We start from the raw sequence: 19,494 nt of genomic DNA on the forward strand, positions 1-19,494 counted from the left end.
CCATTCTGGTATTTTATGTTACTGAATGTCAACTTTAGCCTTTGCTGTAATCAACACTTCCCAGTTGTTAATGCGTTCACCGAAAAAGCATACATTTATGTGTATACACAAGTCTACAATGTCACTGAATATCAACTTTAGCCTTTGTTGCAATGAACACAACCATTCTGGCATCTTAGGTTTCACGTGTTGATGGCAGGTGGGGTGGCACAGAAGTGCTATTGCTTAAACTGCCTGCCTGCCTACCCTTGTGTTCGTATAAATGTTGTAGTTTAAATCGTGGTCCTTTACCTCACTTCCTCCTTAGCAACAAACTGACTCGCTCTTGCCCGGAAACCCATGCCAGGCTTTTGTTTTGCTCCCAATTATCCCACTTCCCTTTCTCCTTTTCGTTCCTTGCCGACCCATGTGTAGCAGAATACAGCATAATGAATATCTTCAGCACAATAATAGGTGATTGTGTAGAGATACCTCATCTACAATTCCCTGATGCTAAATATGTTTCTTCTCTCACTCTCTTCTTGTACCAATGAGCCAGGAAGCAGCTAGTAAAGTACCAACCCAATAATACCCTTGAATAAGTGCTGCCAATAATATAAAAATAAATTATAGTACAGCCAGATGGTGTTTCTTAAGGTTAGGTAATAGTACTAGCATCCATAATAGCAGACGCCAGTGATTTTTTACAGCTCTGCCACAGTTTTTGTGTAGCGGAGGCAGGAGGAGTGGTTGTAGTTTGAGATAGACTGAGCTTTTCTTAAAGTTCGCTTGTCCGTTAAATTCACCAGTATTTAAATTTTTCGTTTTTGAGGCAAATTGCGTCGAGCATATAATCCAAGGACTTTAAGGTCACTGTGGATACTGCATCCCACAACCACCTTGTCCACCAAGAGGGTCCACACCTCGTCCAACACACTCTCCAGAGCCACCCCCATACGTGCGTGCTTTCTGGAGACTTGATTCTATGGCCCCTTCCTGTCACGGGTACAGTTGGGGTGTCGACAAAAGCACTCCATGAGCACTCGCCCCTTATCATTCACCTGTAAAATTACATACATGTAAATATAATAATTTACTGATTTTTACCGCCTACACTTTCCTCCTCTCGGCTAGCCTTTGGTTCTTTAACAATCCCCAGACGCCATTGATTTTTTACAGCTCTGCCACAGTTTTTGTGCAGGAGGAGTGGTTGTATTCAGACCATCTGATTATACTTATAAGCGGATGCTTATCGTCACCCTGTTGTTGATTGAGTGAAATCCCCCTTGCAACAAATAGAAGAGGTGATCTTACCTAATCACTAGAGCTTTCTGACTCGACAGGGAGGCTTAGCTTACTCACCTGACTGAGGGTGTGCACAGCACCAGCAGGCGTCCCTGGAATGAACGCCACTGAGGATGCTGTAAGAAATGTATGTTAATGCTTTAAACATGCACACATCCACAGCAATGAGGTTGATTGTTTGGGAGGGGAGGGGTGATGCAATTGTGGAATTGGGGTTGCCTTTAAACGTCACCGTGACGTTAGGTGAAACTATAGAATATGGATTGTTTCATCATCGTCATATGCATAGCCTAATAAAAAAACTTAGACTCACATTTCATTTAAACCATCCAATTGAGAGGGTCTATCCCCTTCACTAGACTCCCCACTCTCTCCTCCACTTTGGTACTCGCCATTGGCTCACAACCCACGCCACTTGTTTTCCCACCACCACATATAGTTCGTCTGTGCACGTGGAAGAAAAGGCATGATAACATTCTTATTTGGCAACATATTTTGTCGTGGCCATGGGACACAATGTTACTAATGCATTTGCTCACCTTTTTGTTAACACGTCTAGTATTGCCCGATTTTATTTTACGATTATAATTTCTGTGTGTGGAACAGATATACATATGAACTTAAAGCTGGCAGTATGCATGTATAATATCAGGAGTCCCATCTATCCGTCTAATTGAGGGAGTCCCCACTCCCTCCTCCACTTTGGTACCCGCCACCACTTCCACTACCACTACCCACGCCACCACTTCCACTACCCCCACTAACATCCCGACTTGTACCCCCACCAGCCAACCGAGGTGGGTAGGATCCCGACACCTCGGACCGACGGAGATGAGCAATTTGTTTTTGCTCCCTTCTGAATTCATGGCCCTCTACTGCTGAATGGTATCAGAGAGAGGCTGGGTCTATGATTTGACGAGCTCTTTCACAATAATGGTCAACTGATACTGCAAGAAAGAGGAAAACAATTGGTGAAATATAATCGACTACAGTGTATTAAGAACTTACAATCTGCCTCTTTTTATCCTTTCTCCCCACGTTGCTTCTTGGGAGCCTGTAGCTCCCCGTGCCCCTACTGCTCCGGGTGGGCTATGTATGGATCTCCCTGGCCATACCGGGCCATCCATGGGGACCCCGTGCTCCCCGTGGGCCGGTAATGGTGGTGACAGTTGGGCCTGAGCCACCGGCTCCAGGTGCCCCTGGTGGGCCTTGTTGACCCCTTGCCCCTGGTGGGCCCTGGTAGACCCTGCACACTTGCTGGACCTGCTGCACCTAGAGGAATGGGAGATTATTCAGTATGAACAATGTGCGATATTCTAGTAATAGTTACACTATTTGTGTATACCTCTTGTTCTCCATTAATGTCCTCGTCAGAGTGTGATTCGAGAGCTCTTAGTGACAATAATTATAAACAACAATAAAATAATAATAATAATAGATAATTCTAATTGTATATGTTCACCTGACCGTGATAAATCTGTAAGGAAAGTAATGCATGAAACAGATATTCACAAAAGCTAGACAGCTACCTAACAACTCACATTCACAGTCTTTTCGTCGTGGCCCTGGCCCATGACATGGGGCCAGGGTACCTGTGGCAGCATTTGTTGTGGCCATGGCCCCCTTCCACGTCCTCCGCGGCCTGCTCCACGAGGACGTCCACCCCTGGCCCTGCCTGCGCCTCTTCCTGCGGCCCTAGCCCTGGCCAGATGCCATGGCCTTGGAGCTCGAGGTGGACGTGCAGGACTAGGTCCAGGAGGAGGCAGTAGTCCTGCGGCTGGTGGTGGCAGAGGAGCCAGTCCTGCTGCTGGTGGTGGCAGAAGAGCTAGAGCCAGTTCACCCTATACTGAAACTGTTCTCACTTAGTAATAAACAGCAATCTCTTACGGCCTTGTTATATTCTAAATTAAAAAGAGAGCACCACGGTGGGCACAGAAAATGTTTTACCACCAATAATTATTATGGTATATAGTTCATGATTATTCAAGTTTACTGTTCAATATTCAATATTCAAGAAAGTTCATTTGCCGAAAATTGATCGAGGTGTCCTAGCACCGAAACTTACCAAACATGCATGATATAATAATAGGTTAACTGTGTTTTCAACAATATTTAATTCATCAAGCACAGGTACGAAGTGAGTCTCTGTATCTCGGTCACGTATTAGTCCATACATGATAGAGAATAATTGGAGATAAAATTGTGACCAACTTCAGGACTGATAACCTAACAATACTGTGCATAGATCGACTATGGCTCACAGGGAATTATCCTAAATTGTATAATTGAACAATTTCCTGATTTTTGATCTTAATAACGGGAAGGGGCTGAACGACTCCAGTGCTGGACACAGCACACTCCATTAACGATGTAAACACTGTACAGGCTCTGTATAGTGTATGGGGAAAAAGGCATTACATTGAGAACAGTTTTAACATAATGATTATAATTATGTCGTTAATAAATGTACTTCATTGGCGGTAGTATTATACAAGACGCAAATGCAGTTGTTAATTACCGTCTTTGTTCTAATTACATCGTCACTTGTGCGATTTTCTCTTCTATATCGGAATATTCAGAGTTTGAGGATTCAGAATTTTCAAAATCTGAGCTGGTATCGAATTGAAATGGGTCTTCAGTTGGCTCAACAAAGTAACGTTGATGGTTTTCTTTCCAGGCAGAAGGTCGAGAAGTTTGTATGTGACCAAACTTCTGTGATTAGCAAATCGCTTTGCTCAAGCCACTAAAAGTCTATATCTGGTTTGAGTGCATGACATCTTACAAACGTAATCAAGTGGATAGTCACTGTTGTCAAATATGGAAGCCACCTCCCCGTTAAAGGCAGCAATCTTTGTTTCATTAAAGTGCCTCGCAATCAGCAACACCTTTTGTTGATGTGTACAAGCTAGGTGTTTAATTACTTGATGTTATGCAATATTTACTAGGTTCATAGTTTAATGAGTTTGTGGTAAATGTGTTGTTTTGTTCAATTTTCTTTGTTGTGCGCAGGGCCCCTTGCTCTGGCCCTGCCCCCTTTGTTTTGTATTTGCCATCACCCACTATCTTTCTCAGTTATTGTTGTTGTTTATTGTATTTTGTCTAAACTCACTAAGAATTGTTGCAAAAGGTCAAGTCAACTTGTACTCTAGGATAAGTAGGAGCCTGTCTCCCAACAATAGCTAACTCTCAAACTAAACTAGCCTGTCTAGTTCTTAGTCTAGATACAAGAAAGAGCTCAACATTAAATGGTCCTTCGAACCGGATATACGACTCCGAACTCATTGGCATCCACGGCTCTCTCTTGTAGCCCTCTCTCACTCATACAGTCCACACTCGATCGTACGTCTGCACAAGAGTGCACGAACTCTGTACAAAGGTGCACGACCCATCGTATCGCACGACCTGCACAACGGTGCACAACTCGACGGCTGCACAAGAGTGCATGTAAGTCTGCACAAAGGTGCAAAAAATTGTTGCTGCACAAAGGTGCAAAATTGTTGCCCTGCACAAAGGTGCACGAACGAACCAAAACATTTAGTATACATCATTCTTATCTCTTATGATGTCTGAGCTCACTACTCTCAAAAGAAGGAGAGGCTCAGTAAAGGCCAGCATCACAAGGTTGACTTCCAAGCTAACAGAGCTCGAAGGCATGGACTTTGATCAATCTGTCTCAAGCCAAGCGCAACAGTTACTTAAGAGATTGGAATCACTTGATACTAGCTTCAAGACGCATAACATGGCAATTCTTGACGCTATAGAAGAAAGCCAAGTCGAAGCTGAACAAGAAACACTTGATAAACATGACGACGATGTCATGAATATCTCACTCAGACTACAAGCCCTAACTACTCTTAACACTGACACTGACACTGTCGAGGCTAGACCTCTCCCTGATTGTACTCTCATTGGTCGCCGTCTGGCGGAGTTGCAAGCGAGACTCTTGTCAGTCACAGAAGAAGCAAATACACTCTCTGGAGATCCTGCAGAAGTTCACTTAGCCCACACCTACCAAGAAATACTTGCAGACCTCAAGGCAGAACTCGCAGACATCAGGAAGGAAGCAGTAGTCATTGCCGCCGATTCATCTGATGATCTCAGCACGGCTGTTTGTAATCAAGACAAGGACATTTTCAATCTATCAGTAAAGATCAAAAAAATCCTTTACAATCCTGGATACACTTTGGATACACTTTGGAATCGCTCACCACCACGACACCTGAACCGCATGGAGTTAGACTCCCAAGAATTGACATTGCTTCGTTCGACGGTGACCTGCTCAATTGGCAAACTTTCTGGGAGCAGTTTAACATTTCTGTCCACAGTCGCAAGAATGTTGCTAATGCGGAAAAGTTGGCTTATCTCCGACACTCTCTGAAGGACGGCCAAGCCAAATCAGTGATTGAAGGACTCTCTCAATCTGGTGATCAATACGCGGAGGCTATTGAATCTCTCAAGGCACGATACGACAGGCCACGCTTAATTCACCAAGCTCATGCTCGGAAAATCTACGAAGCTCCAAACCTAAAGGATGGCAGTGGCAAAGAGATCAGACGCCTGCATGATTCTGTACAACAGCACTTGCGTGCTCTCAAGGCAATGGGTGAAGAACCTTCTGGAGCATTTATAACTTCTATACTGGAACTGAAACTGGACCAAGCCACAATGTTTGAATGGCAAAGGGCCAGTCAGGACTCTACCAGTGTTCCGCACTATCAAAAACTACTTGAGTTTCTCGATCTTAGAGCACAAGCCTCAGAGACGTGTTCGCTTACTCAAGAAAGGCGTAGCGGACGATTTGAGCACAAGAAACCCTACACCAATCCTCACAAGATTTCAGCTCACACTGGAAACGTTTTTGAATCAGCCGGAAACTGCGTCACTTGTAAAGTCGAGAAGCACCCACTGTATGCCTGCCCGAAGTTCAAGAGCTTACCCCACGACAAGATGTTGTCAACTGTTCGCTCTAACAATCTATGCCTAAACTGTTTTAGGCCCGGACACATGGCCAGGAATTGCCCAAGTCTCCATCGTTGTAATTTCCTCGTCAGTCTTTGTCGCAATGATAAGATCGTCGACGTACACGGCAACAATACATAGCGTGCCTGTTTCTCGAACATAGATGCAGGGGTCTGCTGAACTCTGTTTAAATTCGACTGATTTCATGAACTCAGTAAAGGCTTTATTCCAGCATCTTGGTGATTGCTTTAAGCCGTACAGAGATTTCCTCAGCTTGCATACAAGGTGTTCCTTTCCTTGCTGAACATAACCATCAGGTTGCTGCATGTAGAGATCCTCTTCCAAAGTTCCATTCAAGAAGGCGGTCACCACATCCATTTGATGTAGTAGCATATCATTCTGAACAGCAAATGCCAGCAGAACTCTGATTGACGAGAACTTAACTACAGGAGAGAATGTCTCATCGTAGTCAATGCCAGGTTTTTGAGCATAACCTTTGGCAACTAGTCGGGCTTTAAACCTCTCTATCTCTCCGTCTCCTTTGTACTTGATCTTGAAGACCCACTTACTGCCAATCGTTTCTCTTCCTCTTGGCAGTTCCACAAGATCCCATGTCTCGTTCTGTAGGAGTGAGTCATACTCCAAATCGGCTGCTTCTTTCCACTCATTTGAGAGATCACCTGCCAATGCTTCGTCCATAGTATTTGGTTCAGCAATCTGATGTGCTACATAAGCCACATGTGGAATACTGGCTGTAGCTGTGTCAGCATATTCATCTATTCCAAAACGAACAGGAGGTCGTCTGGTGCGTTCAGATTGTCTTCTCTCTTCTGACTCAGCCTGCTCCTCCTCTGTCTCTGATTCGATATCAGGGTTTTGCTTTACCTCAATTGTTTCAAGTAGATCACCTTTAGGGACTTCCTCTGTTTTCTGTCCAAAATCTTGCTCATTGAAGATCACATCTCTCCGAATATAGATTTTCGATGTCTTCTCATCCAACAGTCTGTAGGCTTTCGACTGAATAGAATATCCGACAAACCAAAGTTTCACAGCTTTCTTATCGAGCTTCTTTCTCTGCACATCAGGTACATGTGCATATGCCATACAGCCAAACACTTTCATGTTTGCAATGTTGGGTACGTTTCCATTCCAGACTTCCATTGGTGTCTTCGTATCCTTGATAGCAGTTGTTGGAGTACGGTTTCTGATGTACGCTGCAGTTTCTACAGCTTCAGCCCAAAATCTTTCAGGTAATCCTGCATGAGCCATCATTGACCGAGCTGTCTCCATGAGGGTTCTGTTCATCCTCTCCGCAACACCATTCTGTTCTGGAGAATGTGGTACCGTAAGTTCCTGGCGTATACCTTTTGACTTCAGATAGCTCCTAAACTCCTTAGACAGGTACTCTCCTCCGTTATCGCTCCGCAATGTACTCACTCTCTGACTGCAGTCATTGAATACACGAGCTTCAAATTCCTTAAATTTCTCAGGAACTTCAGATTTATTTTTGAGAAAGTAGACTGCACAACATCTTGAGTAATCATCGATGAAAGTGACAAAATACTTGTTTCCACCAATAGAGTCCGTAGGCATTGGACCGCATACGTCACTGTGCACAAGTTGAAGCTTCCTCTTGGATCGTATTTCTCCCACTGCCTTGAAAGGTTTTCGTTTCATCTTTCCAGCGATACATCCCTCACAAAATGACAGCTTAGCTCGTTTTGGTAATTTGATACCAGTAGCCAGCTTCTTGTAGGACATATTTTTGATGCATTTCTCACTTGCATGTCCCAGTCTAAAATGCCATACGTCAAAATTGTTGTCTTTCTGAGCATTCACCAGTGTTGCTGCCTCAGAGAGAATCGCTTCACAATCGAGTTGATAGAGTTTATCCACCAATGTTCCCATTCCATGGAGATGTCCATTTCCGTCTCGAATCCAGCATCGAGAGTGACCAAACTTGATGAAGTCTCCTTTGGATACAGCTGCTCTTACCGAGAAAAGATTACAGGCTAGCTTAGGAACATACAAAACCTTGTACATAACAAATTTCTTTGGTTGGCTAACTTTGAAGCACATCCTCAAGTGAACACTTCCAAAACCAACTGCGTCCACAGTCCGTCCATCACCTAAACCAACTTTCTCAGGAACCTCAAATTCTTGGTAGTCAGTCAAGAGTTCTTTGTCCCAGGTCATATGACTGGATGCTCCAGAATCTACCAGCCATTTACCATCTTGAGATCCATCTTGTGATGCTGCAAATGCACTGCCTTCTTCATACTCGGATTCTTTGTCTTCCTCTCCAGCAGTCTCTGCCTTGTGTGATGGTCCCTTCTTTGCTTTGGGACAGTCCCGTCGAAAATGACCTGGTTGTTGACAACCATAGCAAATAGGTTTCCATGGCTTGAATTTCCTCTTTGATTCTCCTCCAAACAGTGCTGCATCTCCTCTTTGTGCATCAGAGTTTCCTGAGTGTCCTCGTCCAAGCATTTTCTGCTCCTCATGAGCTAGAGCTTGCTGCACATAGTTGAGCGAGATACCGTCAACCCGGGCTTCCAGAGCAGTAACAAGTGTGGAGTAGCTTTTGGGCAAGCTTCCTAAAAGAGTAACCACCTGGTCTTCTTCAGCGATAGGAGCACCAATTGCTGCTAATCGGTCCGTCAACTCCTTCATGCGCTTCAGGTGTTTCTCGATCGATGTCCCTTCCTTCATCTCCATCCGGAAGTATTGCTTCTTCAGGAAAAGTTTGTTGGCTAGAGTGTCACGCTCAAAATGGTTTCTCAGGGCATCCCAAGCTTCTCTCGGCTGCTCATACGACGTCACAAGATACAACTGAGAAGTTTTTATCGCCAGGACAATTGAAGAGAATGCCTTCTGCGACTTCTTCAAAAACTCAGCACGGGCTGCTGCTGTCGCATCCTCTGCAAGCTCCTCGGTTCCGTCCACAACTTCCCAGACACCTTTTGCAAGTAGCAAGTGTTTCATCTGGAACTTCCAAGTGGTCCAGTTAGAGTCATCTAACTTATCGATCACCCACTTCTCATCTGTCGTAGCCATAGTCTAGTCTTGAACAAAATTCAGTGTGATAAGTCCGTAGGGATCTGGGCCCATAACCTGTTCGCAGATATCGCAGTTGACACTAGTCACACTTTGTTCAATAACAGTAGTAGACAACAGAAACAGCATAACACTCATAACCTAATCATAACCTAGCTTGCACAAAACTCAAGAACTTATATACAGAACACATATAACTCTAGAATGTTCTACCTAGTTCTCTAATGTCAAAGTTCAGCAGCAGCTACAGTTCTAGAACAAACATTAACTAGAATAATCTAGATGTACAGTCTAAGTGAAGAGTTCACCTAATCACTACACTTGTGGTTTACCACTTGATCAATTACTTCCTCTAACAAGTCTCATCAAAATGACGTATGACTGTACGCTCCTGAGGGGATAGATTGGATGCAGCCTTGGGACTCTCTTCGATTTCCCAGAATTGTCTCAAAATGTCATCTCCAGAAGTGACAGTGACGTGATGGGTTACTTGACTGTGGAGGACTTGTAGCTTGTCCGTTTTGCCAGCAAGCACCCAGCCGAAGATGGTCTCGAATGCTACTGGCGAGTCAGCTGGTCCCTGCCGCCGGCCTTGCAATAGTGAATATGCACAGACATCGACGCCAAACAAAATGTCGATCCTTCCAGGACATCCAAATTCCGAGTCAGAGAGCTCTAGGCCAGATAAATGATTCCATTTTGAATTGAAACCCACAGGCTGTGCAGGCATATCACAAGTGACCCTCGGGACAACAACTGCAGTGACTGGTATTCTTTCATCGGGTGAAAACGTTGGCGAGACGTGGAATGTGGAAATTGAATGCAACGGTGAGTTGTGAGAGATTCCAGCTATTCCAGTGATTTGAAGATTCTTCGACGACTTTGGTAGCCCAAGTGACTGTACCAATCGTTGAGATACAAACGAGGTTGTTGAACCTGAATCGAGTAGACCACGAGCCTTGACTACAAAGATTAGGGCCGTTTTTGATGCATCCGCCAAATCTAGTACTGGAGTCTCCCTAAATGATACATTGTTAGTTGGACCAACTGTACATCCACCGTTGATTGATGTATTACTACAATTTCGCTTCCATAGAATTGCTCTCACGGCCGATGTGAGCAAAATGTACAGAGCGGTCGAGCTAACACAATCTGATCGTGATCTCCACCGATTTGTATGGCGAAGCACACCCACCGACAATTTGACAGACTACAGAATGACAAGAGTCACGTTTGGTGTGTCTGCTTCATCCTTTGCTGCCAACATGTCCGTTAAGCAGAACGCTCTCAACCATGCTACAGAATACCCCCAGGCCGCAAGAATTGTTGAAACGTCTTTCTATGTAGACGACTGCCTCTCGGGAGCTGACTCTGCTGAGGAAGCAATTATTCTTCAGCGGCAACTACACAATCTGTTTACCAAGGGAGGATTTCTTCTCAGAAAGTGGGACTCGAATGATGCAACGGTATTGGACAGTATATCTTCTGAGCTCAGGGATAGTCAATCATCACACTTGCTTCCCACTGACGACGAGTACAAGAAGACCCTTGGTATCGAGTGGAATGCAAGTAAAGATCACTTTCGACTAACTGTGGCCGATCAACCTCCAATTGAGACTCTAACCAAACGGGGTCTAGCCTCTGATGTTGCTAAGACATATGACGTGCTCGGGTGGTTTTCTCCTGCTACCATCAAGATGAAGATCTTACTCCAGAAGTTGTGGGAAGAAGGACTCGAATGGGATGATCCAGTTCCTTCAAGTATCAAGGATGTATGGTGCAAGTGGAGATCTGAACTACCTGAACTTTCCCACAAGTATATCCCTCGCTGCTACTTTGACGTAGCCTCTCACATCTCATCGATCCAACTTCACGGGTTCTCCGATGCCTCAGAATCCGCATATTCTGCTGTTGTGTACCTGCGTCTAACGAACACATCAAATTCCAATCAAATCTCACTAGTCATGTCTAAAACCAAAGTGGCACCAATCAAGCGTCTGTCGATTCCACGGCTTGAATTGTGTGGTGCACACTTACTCTCTCAATTGCTGAGTCATGTGAAGAAGGTATTTGACATTCCCCTTTCCAGCATACATGCCTGGACAGATAGCACGGTGGTACTAAATTGGCTGGATGGAAGCCCAAAGCGTTTCAAAACATACGTGGGAAACCGAATCTCTGCAATTCTTGACCTGATTCCGCCAGACAAGTGAAGACATGTGAGTGGACTAGAGAATCCAGCCGACTGTGCCTCTAGAGGTCTCTATCCCACTGAGTTACTAGACTACGAGCTCTGGTGGAATGGTCCTGACTGGTTGAAGAAATCTTCCACCGAATGGCCTAAGAAAAATATGATCAAGCCCAATACCCCAGCTGACGAAGAAAAGGAGATTTCATTGCTGGTAGTGGCAGAGTCTGACCACTTGCCAGTAATCCCTTTGGAACGATTCTCGAATTTTAACCACTTCAAACGTGTCACTTGCTGGATCAATCGTCTTGTGTACAATTCCAAAAGGAAAAGGAAAGACAGGATCCTGTCTAGCTGTTTGACCACCCTTGAACTCCAGCAAGCGGAGAATTACTGGTACAAATTCGTTCAATTGATTCACTTCAAATCCGAGATTGAAAACCTGAGCAGCAACCATCCACTGCCCAACTCAAGCTCACTCATCTCTCGAAACCCATTCCTTGATGATAACAAGTTGCTTCGAGTCGGAGGCAGACAGCAACTATCTCAATCGTCTTATGAATCCAAGCACCCTCTGATTCTGCATGGAAGTCACAAGCTGACACGTGTGATCATATTCACAGAGCATATTCGATTGTTGCACGCTGGTCCAACACTGCTTGCCAGCTCTCTGAACAGACGGTATCATATAATTGGTGGATACAAGGTCATTCGCTCTGTCACAAGGAAATGTGTCACTTGTCGAAAGTATTCAGCCAAGCCCCTACCACAGATGTTGGGACAGCTGCCACCGGAAAGAATCACTCCTGGATCTGTTTTCGACAAAGTAGGCATCGACTATGCCGGTCCAGTGCTGATCAAGTATAGTTATGTCCGGAAACCAACTATCGTAAAGGCATACATTTGTGTTTTTGTATCGCTATCGGTAAAGGCAGTTCACTTGGAATTGGTGACCGATCTGACAACGGACGCGTTCATCGCTTGCCTAAGAAGGTTCATCGCTAGACGTGGTCTACCTACACTCATTTGGAGCGACAATGGCACCAACTTTGTTGGTGCATCTAGGCAGCTATCAGATGTCTACAAATTCCTTGAAACGCAAGCGAATCACCAAACCATCAGTGGTCATCTTGCTAGTCAAAATATAGAATGGCGGTTCATACCGCAACGTGCTCCACACTTTGGAGGTTTATGGGAAGCTGCAGTAAAGAGTGTCAAGACCCACCTGCGCAAGATCTTAGGCGAAGTCAAGATGACGTATGAGGAAATGTCCACAGTCCTGTGCCAGATTGAATCTACCCTCAATAGTCGACCGCTGACACCCCTGCACAACGATGATGATGGCATTGAGGCTCTCATCCCGGGACACTTCCTCATCAATAGACCACTCAAGGCACTACCTGATGTCTCATCTATAGCTCCTCGTCCACTCTCACTCTTGAAGCGATGGCAATGTTGTCAATCATTGGTACAGCATTTTTGGAAGAGATTCTCGACAGAATACCTTTCTCATATAGGAAAGTTCTACAAATGGCAACACCCAACAAGAAACATTCGCATTGGTGACCTTGTGGTCATTAAAGAAGATGCTCCCATACGCAACCGATGGCCATTGGCTAAAGTATTGAACGTTCATCCAGGCAAGGATGGTTTAGTGCGAGTGGCTCAGATCAAGACGGCCGATGGAACCTACACTCGTCCCATTACCAAGCTCGCGGTAATATTACCGATTGACGAACAATGAGTAACTGTTGAACAATGGCAATGTACCTAAGACCATCCGGTCTTGGCCGGCGGTATGTTGATGTGTACAAGCTAGGTGTTTAATTACTTGATGTTATGCAATATTTACTAGGTTCATAGTTTAATGAGTTTGTGGTAAATGTGTTGTTTTGTTCAATTTTCTTTGTTGTGCGCAGGGCCCCTTGCTCTGGCCCTGCCCCCTTTGTTTTGTATTTGCCATCACCCACTATCTTTCTCAGTTATTGTTGTTGTTTATTGTATTTTGTCTAAACTCACTAAGAATTGTTGCAAAAGGTCAAGTCAACTTGTACTCTAGGATAAGTAGGAGCCTGTCTCCCAACAATAGCTAACTCTCAAACTAAACTAGCCTGTCTAGTTCTTAGTCTAGATACAAGAAAGAGCTCAACATTAAATGGTCCTTCGAACCGGATATACGACTCCGAACTCATTGGCATCCACGGCTCTCTCTTGTAGCCCTCTCTCACTCATACAGTCCACACTCGATCGTACGTCTGCACAAGAGTGCACGAACTCTGTACAAAGGTGCACGACCCATCGTATCGCACGACCTGCACAACGGTGCACAACTCGACGGCTGCACAAGAGTGCATGTAAGTCTGCACAAAGGTGCAAAAAATTGTTGCTGCACAAAGGTGCAAAATTGTTGCCCTGCACAAAGGTGCACGAACGAACCAAAACATTTAGTATACATCATTCTTATCTCTTATGATGTCTGAGCTCACTACTCTCAAAAGAAGGAGAGGCTCAGTAAAGGCCAGCATCACAAGGTTGACTTCCAAGCTAACAGAGCTCGAAGGCATGGACTTTGATCAATCTGTCTCAAGCCAAGCGCAACAGTTACTTAAGAGATTGGAATCACTTGATACTAGCTTCAAGACGCATAACATGGCAATTCTTGACGCTATAGAAGAAAGCCAAGTCGAAGCTGAACAAGAAACACTTGATAAACATGACGACGATGTCATGAATATCTCACTCAGACTACAAGCCCTAACTACTCTTAACACTGACACTGACACTGTCGAGGCTAGACCTCTCCCTGATTGTACTCTCATTGGTCGCCGTCTGGCGGAGTTGCAAGCGAGACTCTTGTCAGTCACAGAAGAAGCAAATACACTCTCTGGAGATCCTGCAGAAGTTCACTTAGCCCACACCTACCAAGAAATACTTGCAGACCTCAAGGCAGAACTCGCAGACATCAGGAAGGAAGCAGTAGTCATTGCCGCCGATTCATCTGATGATCTCAGCACGGCTGTTTGTAATCAAGACAAGGACATTTTCAATCTATCAGTAAAGATCAAAAAAATCCTTTACAATCCTGGATACACTTTGGATACACTTTGGAATCGCTCACCACCACGACACCTGAACCGCATGGAGTTAGACTCCCAAGAATTGACATTGCTTCGTTCGACGGTGACCTGCTCAATTGGCAAACTTTCTGGGAGCAGTTTAACATTTCTGTCCACAGTCGCAAGAATGTTGCTAATGCGGAAAAGTTGGCTTATCTCCGACACTCTCTGAAGGACGGCCAAGCCAAATCAGTGATTGAAGGACTCTCTCAATCTGGTGATCAATACGCGGAGGCTATTGAATCTCTCAAGGCACGATACGACAGGCCACGCTTAATTCACCAAGCTCATGCTCGGAAAATCTACGAAGCTCCAAACCTAAAGGATGGCAGTGGCAAAGAGATCAGACGCCTGCATGATTCTGTACAACAGCACTTGCGTGCTCTCAAGGCAATGGGTGAAGAACCTTCTGGAGCATTTATAACTTCTATACTGGAACTGAAACTGGACCAAGCCACAATGTTTGAATGGCAAAGGGCCAGTCAGGACTCTACCAGTGTTCCGCACTATCAAAAACTACTTGAGTTTCTCGATCTTAGAGCACAAGCCTCAGAGACGTGTTCGCTTACTCAAGAAAGGCGTAGCGGACGATTTGAGCACAAGAAACCCTACACCAATCCTCACAAGATTTCAGCTCACACTGGAAACGTTTTTGAATCAGCCGGAAACTGCGTCACTTGTAAAGTCGAGAAGCACCCACTGTATGCCTGCCCGAAGTTCAAGAGCTTACCCCACGACAAGATGTTGTCAACTGTTCGCTCTAACAATCTATGCCTAAACTGTTTTAGGCCCGGACACATGGCCAGGAATTGCCCAAGTCTCCATCGTTGTAATTTCCTCGTCAGTCTTTGTCGCAATGATAAGATCGTCGACGTACACGGCAACAATACATAGCGTGCCTGTTTCTCGAACATAGATGCAGGGGTCTGCTGAACTCTGTTTAAATTCGACTGATTTCATGAACTCAGTAAAGGCTTTATTCCAGCATCTTGGTGATTGCTTTAAGCCGTACAGAGATTTCCTCAGCTTGCATACAAGGTGTTCCTTTCCTTGCTGAACATAACCATCAGGTTGCTGCATGTAGAGATCCTCTTCCAAAGTTCCATTCAAGAAGGCGGTCACCACATCCATTTGATGTAGTAGCATATCATTCTGAACAGCAAATGCCAGCAGAACTCTGATTGACGAGAACTTAACTACAGGAGAGAATGTCTCATCGTAGTCAATGCCAGGTTTTTGAGCATAACCTTTGGCAACTAGTCGGGCTTTAAACCTCTCTATCTCTCCGTCTCCTTTGTACTTGATCTTGAAGACCCACTTACTGCCAATCGTTTCTCTTCCTCTTGGCAGTTCCACAAGATCCCATGTCTCGTTCTGTAGGAGTGAGTCATACTCCAAATCGGCTGCTTCTTTCCACTCATTTGAGAGATCACCTGCCAATGCTTCGTCCATAGTATTTGGTTCAGCAATCTGATGTGCTACATAAGCCACATGTGGAATACTGGCTGTAGCTGTGTCAGCATATTCATCTATTCCAAAACGAACAGGAGGTCGTCTGGTGCGTTCAGATTGTCTTCTCTCTTCTGACTCAGCCTGCTCCTCCTCTGTCTCTGATTCGATATCAGGGTTTTGCTTTACCTCAATTGTTTCAAGTAGATCACCTTTAGGGACTTCCTCTGTTTTCTGTCCAAAATCTTGCTCATTGAAGATCACATCTCTCCGAATATAGATTTTCGATGTCTTCTCATCCAACAGTCTGTAGGCTTTCGACTGAATAGAATATCCGACAAACCAAAGTTTCACAGCTTTCTTATCGAGCTTCTTTCTCTGCACATCAGGTACATGTGCATATGCCATACAGCCAAACACTTTCATGTTTGCAATGTTGGGTACGTTTCCATTCCAGACTTCCATTGGTGTCTTCGTATCCTTGATAGCAGTTGTTGGAGTACGGTTTCTGATGTACGCTGCAGTTTCTACAGCTTCAGCCCAAAATCTTTCAGGTAATCCTGCATGAGCCATCATTGACCGAGCTGTCTCCATGAGGGTTCTGTTCATCCTCTCCGCAACACCATTCTGTTCTGGAGAATGTGGTACCGTAAGTTCCTGGCGTATACCTTTTGACTTCAGATAGCTCCTAAACTCCTTAGACAGGTACTCTCCTCCGTTATCGCTCCGCAATGTACTCACTCTCTGACTGCAGTCATTGAATACACGAGCTTCAAATTCCTTAAATTTCTCAGGAACTTCAGATTTATTTTTGAGAAAGTAGACTGCACAACATCTTGAGTAATCATCGATGAAAGTGACAAAATACTTGTTTCCACCAATAGAGTCCGTAGGCATTGGACCGCATACGTCACTGTGCACAAGTTGAAGCTTCCTCTTGGATCGTATTTCTCCCACTGCCTTGAAAGGTTTTCGTTTCATCTTTCCAGCGATACATCCCTCACAAAATGACAGCTTAGCTCGTTTTGGTAATTTGATACCAGTAGCCAGCTTCTTGTAGGACATATTTTTGATGCATTTCTCACTTGCATGTCCCAGTCTAAAATGCCATACGTCAAAATTGTTGTCTTTCTGAGCATTCACCAGTGTTGCTGCCTCAGAGAGAATCGCTTCACAATCGAGTTGATAGAGTTTATCCACCAATGTTCCCATTCCATGGAGATGTCCATTTCCGTCTCGAATCCAGCATCGAGAGTGACCAAACTTGATGAAGTCTCCTTTGGATACAGCTGCTCTTACCGAGAAAAGATTACAGGCTAGCTTAGGAACATACAAAACCTTGTACATAACAAATTTCTTTGGTTGGCTAACTTTGAAGCACATCCTCAAGTGAACACTTCCAAAACCAACTGCGTCCACAGTCCGTCCATCACCTAAACCAACTTTCTCAGGAACCTCAAATTCTTGGTAGTCAGTCAAGAGTTCTTTGTCCCAGGTCATATGACTGGATGCTCCAGAATCTACCAGCCATTTACCATCTTGAGATCCATCTTGTGATGCTGCAAATGCACTGCCTTCTTCATACTCGGATTCTTTGTCTTCCTCTCCAGCAGTCTCTGCCTTGTGTGATGGTCCCTTCTTTGCTTTGGGACAGTCCCGTCGAAAATGACCTGGTTGTTGACAACCATAGCAAATAGGTTTCCATGGCTTGAATTTCCTCTTTGATTCTCCTCCAAACAGTGCTGCATCTCCTCTTTGTGCATCAGAGTTTCCTGAGTGTCCTCGTCCAAGCATTTTCTGCTCCTCATGAGCTAGAGCTTGCTGCACATAGTTGAGCGAGATACCGTCAACCCGGGCTTCCAGAGCAGTAACAAGTGTGGAGTAGCTTTTGGGCAAGCTTCCTAAAAGAGTAACCACCTGGTCTTCTTCAGCGATAGGAGCACCAATTGCTGCTAATCGGTCCGTCAACTCCTTCATGCGCTTCAGGTGTTTCTCGATCGATGTCCCTTCCTTCATCTCCATCCGGAAGTATTGCTTCTTCAGGAAAAGTTTGTTGGCTAGAGTGTCACGCTCAAAATGGTTTCTCAGGGCATCCCAAGCTTCTCTCGGCTGCTCATACGACGTCACAAGATACAACTGAGAAGTTTTTATCGCCAGGACAATTGAAGAGAATGCCTTCTGCGACTTCTTCAAAAACTCAGCACGGGCTGCTGCTGTCGCATCCTCTGCAAGCTCCTCGGTTCCGTCCACAACTTCCCAGACACCTTTTGCAAGTAGCAAGTGTTTCATCTGGAACTTCCAAGTGGTCCAGTTAGAGTCATCTAACTTATCGATCACCCACTTCTCATCTGTCGTAGCCATAGTCTAGTCTTGAACAAAATTCAGTGTGATAAGTCCGTAGGGATCTGGGCCCATAACCTGTTCGCAGATATCGCAGTTGACACTAGTCACACTTTGTTCAATAACAGTAGTAGACAACAGAAACAGCATAACACTCATAACCTAATCATAACCTAGCTTGCACAAAACTCAAGAACTTATATACAGAACACATATAACTCTAGAATGTTCTACCTAGTTCTCTAATGTCAAAGTTCAGCAGCAGCTACAGTTCTAGAACAAACATTAACTAGAATAATCTAGATGTACAGTCTAAGTGAAGAGTTCACCTAATCACTACACTTGTGGTTTACCACTTGATCAATTACTTCCTCTAACAAGTCTCATCAAAATGACGTATGACTGTACGCTCCTGAGGGGATAGATTGGATGCAGCCTTGGGACTCTCTTCGATTTCCCAGAATTGTCTCAAAATGTCATCTCCAGAAGTGACAGTGACGTGATGGGTTACTTGACTGTGGAGGACTTGTAGCTTGTCCGTTTTGCCAGCAAGCACCCAGCCGAAGATGGTCTCGAATGCTACTGGCGAGTCAGCTGGTCCCTGCCGCCGGCCTTGCAATAGTGAATATGCACAGACATCGACGCCAAACAAAATGTCGATCCTTCCAGGACATCCAAATTCCGAGTCAGAGAGCTCTAGGCCAGATAAATGATTCCATTTTGAATTGAAACCCACAGGCTGTGCAGGCATATCACAAGTGACCCTCGGGACAACAACTGCAGTGACTGGTATTCTTTCATCGGGTGAAAACGTTGGCGAGACGTGGAATGTGGAAATTGAATGCAACGGTGAGTTGTGAGAGATTCCAGCTATTCCAGTGATTTGAAGATTCTTCGACGACTTTGGTAGCCCAAGTGACTGTACCAATCGTTGAGATACAAACGAGGTTGTTGAACCTGAATCGAGTAGACCACGAGCCTTGACTACAAAGATTAGGGCCGTTTTTGATGCATCCGCCAAATCTAGTACTGGAGTCTCCCTAAATGATACATTGTTAGTTGGACCAACTGTACATCCACCGTTGATTGATGTATTACTAC

General features: G+C 44.8%; 2 protein-coding genes and 1 long non-coding RNA gene across 6 annotated transcripts in view; all 3 read left to right on the forward strand.

Moving 5' to 3' along the window:
• The window catches only part of LOC135345915 (uncharacterized), a 47,025-nt gene that overhangs the window by 18,857 nt on the left and 8,674 nt on the right, over positions 1–19,494 (forward strand). The gene's annotated exons all lie outside the window — the stretch shown is intronic.
• LOC135345905 (uncharacterized) lies at positions 9,757–11,655 on the forward strand. Its single transcript, XM_064543358.1, has one exon. The coding sequence runs from the start codon at positions 10,425–10,427 to the stop codon at positions 11,511–11,513; it is 1,089 nt and encodes a 362-aa protein (XP_064399428.1). The 5' UTR covers positions 9,757–10,424; the 3' UTR covers positions 11,514–11,655.
• Positions 11,518–15,998, forward strand: LOC135345899 (uncharacterized). Its single transcript, XM_064543351.1, has one exon. It carries the CDS (start codon positions 11,652–11,654, stop codon positions 13,230–13,232), a length of 1,581 nt encoding a protein of 526 aa, XP_064399421.1. The 5' UTR covers positions 11,518–11,651; the 3' UTR covers positions 13,233–15,998.

This window comes from Halichondria panicea, chromosome 13 (assembly GCF_963675165.1).
Source record: "Halichondria panicea chromosome 13, odHalPani1.1, whole genome shotgun sequence".
NCBI lineage: Eukaryota > Metazoa > Porifera > Demospongiae > Suberitida > Halichondriidae > Halichondria > Halichondria panicea.

What these genes read in the sequence shown, in the direction of transcription:
- LOC135345905 (XM_064543358.1), top strand. Translation starts at nt 10,425, where the DNA reads ATGTACAGAGCGGTCGAGCTAACACAATCTGATCGTGATCTCCACCGA.
- LOC135345899 (XM_064543351.1), top strand. Translation starts at nt 11,652, where the DNA reads ATGATCAAGCCCAATACCCCAGCTGACGAAGAAAAGGAGATTTCATTG.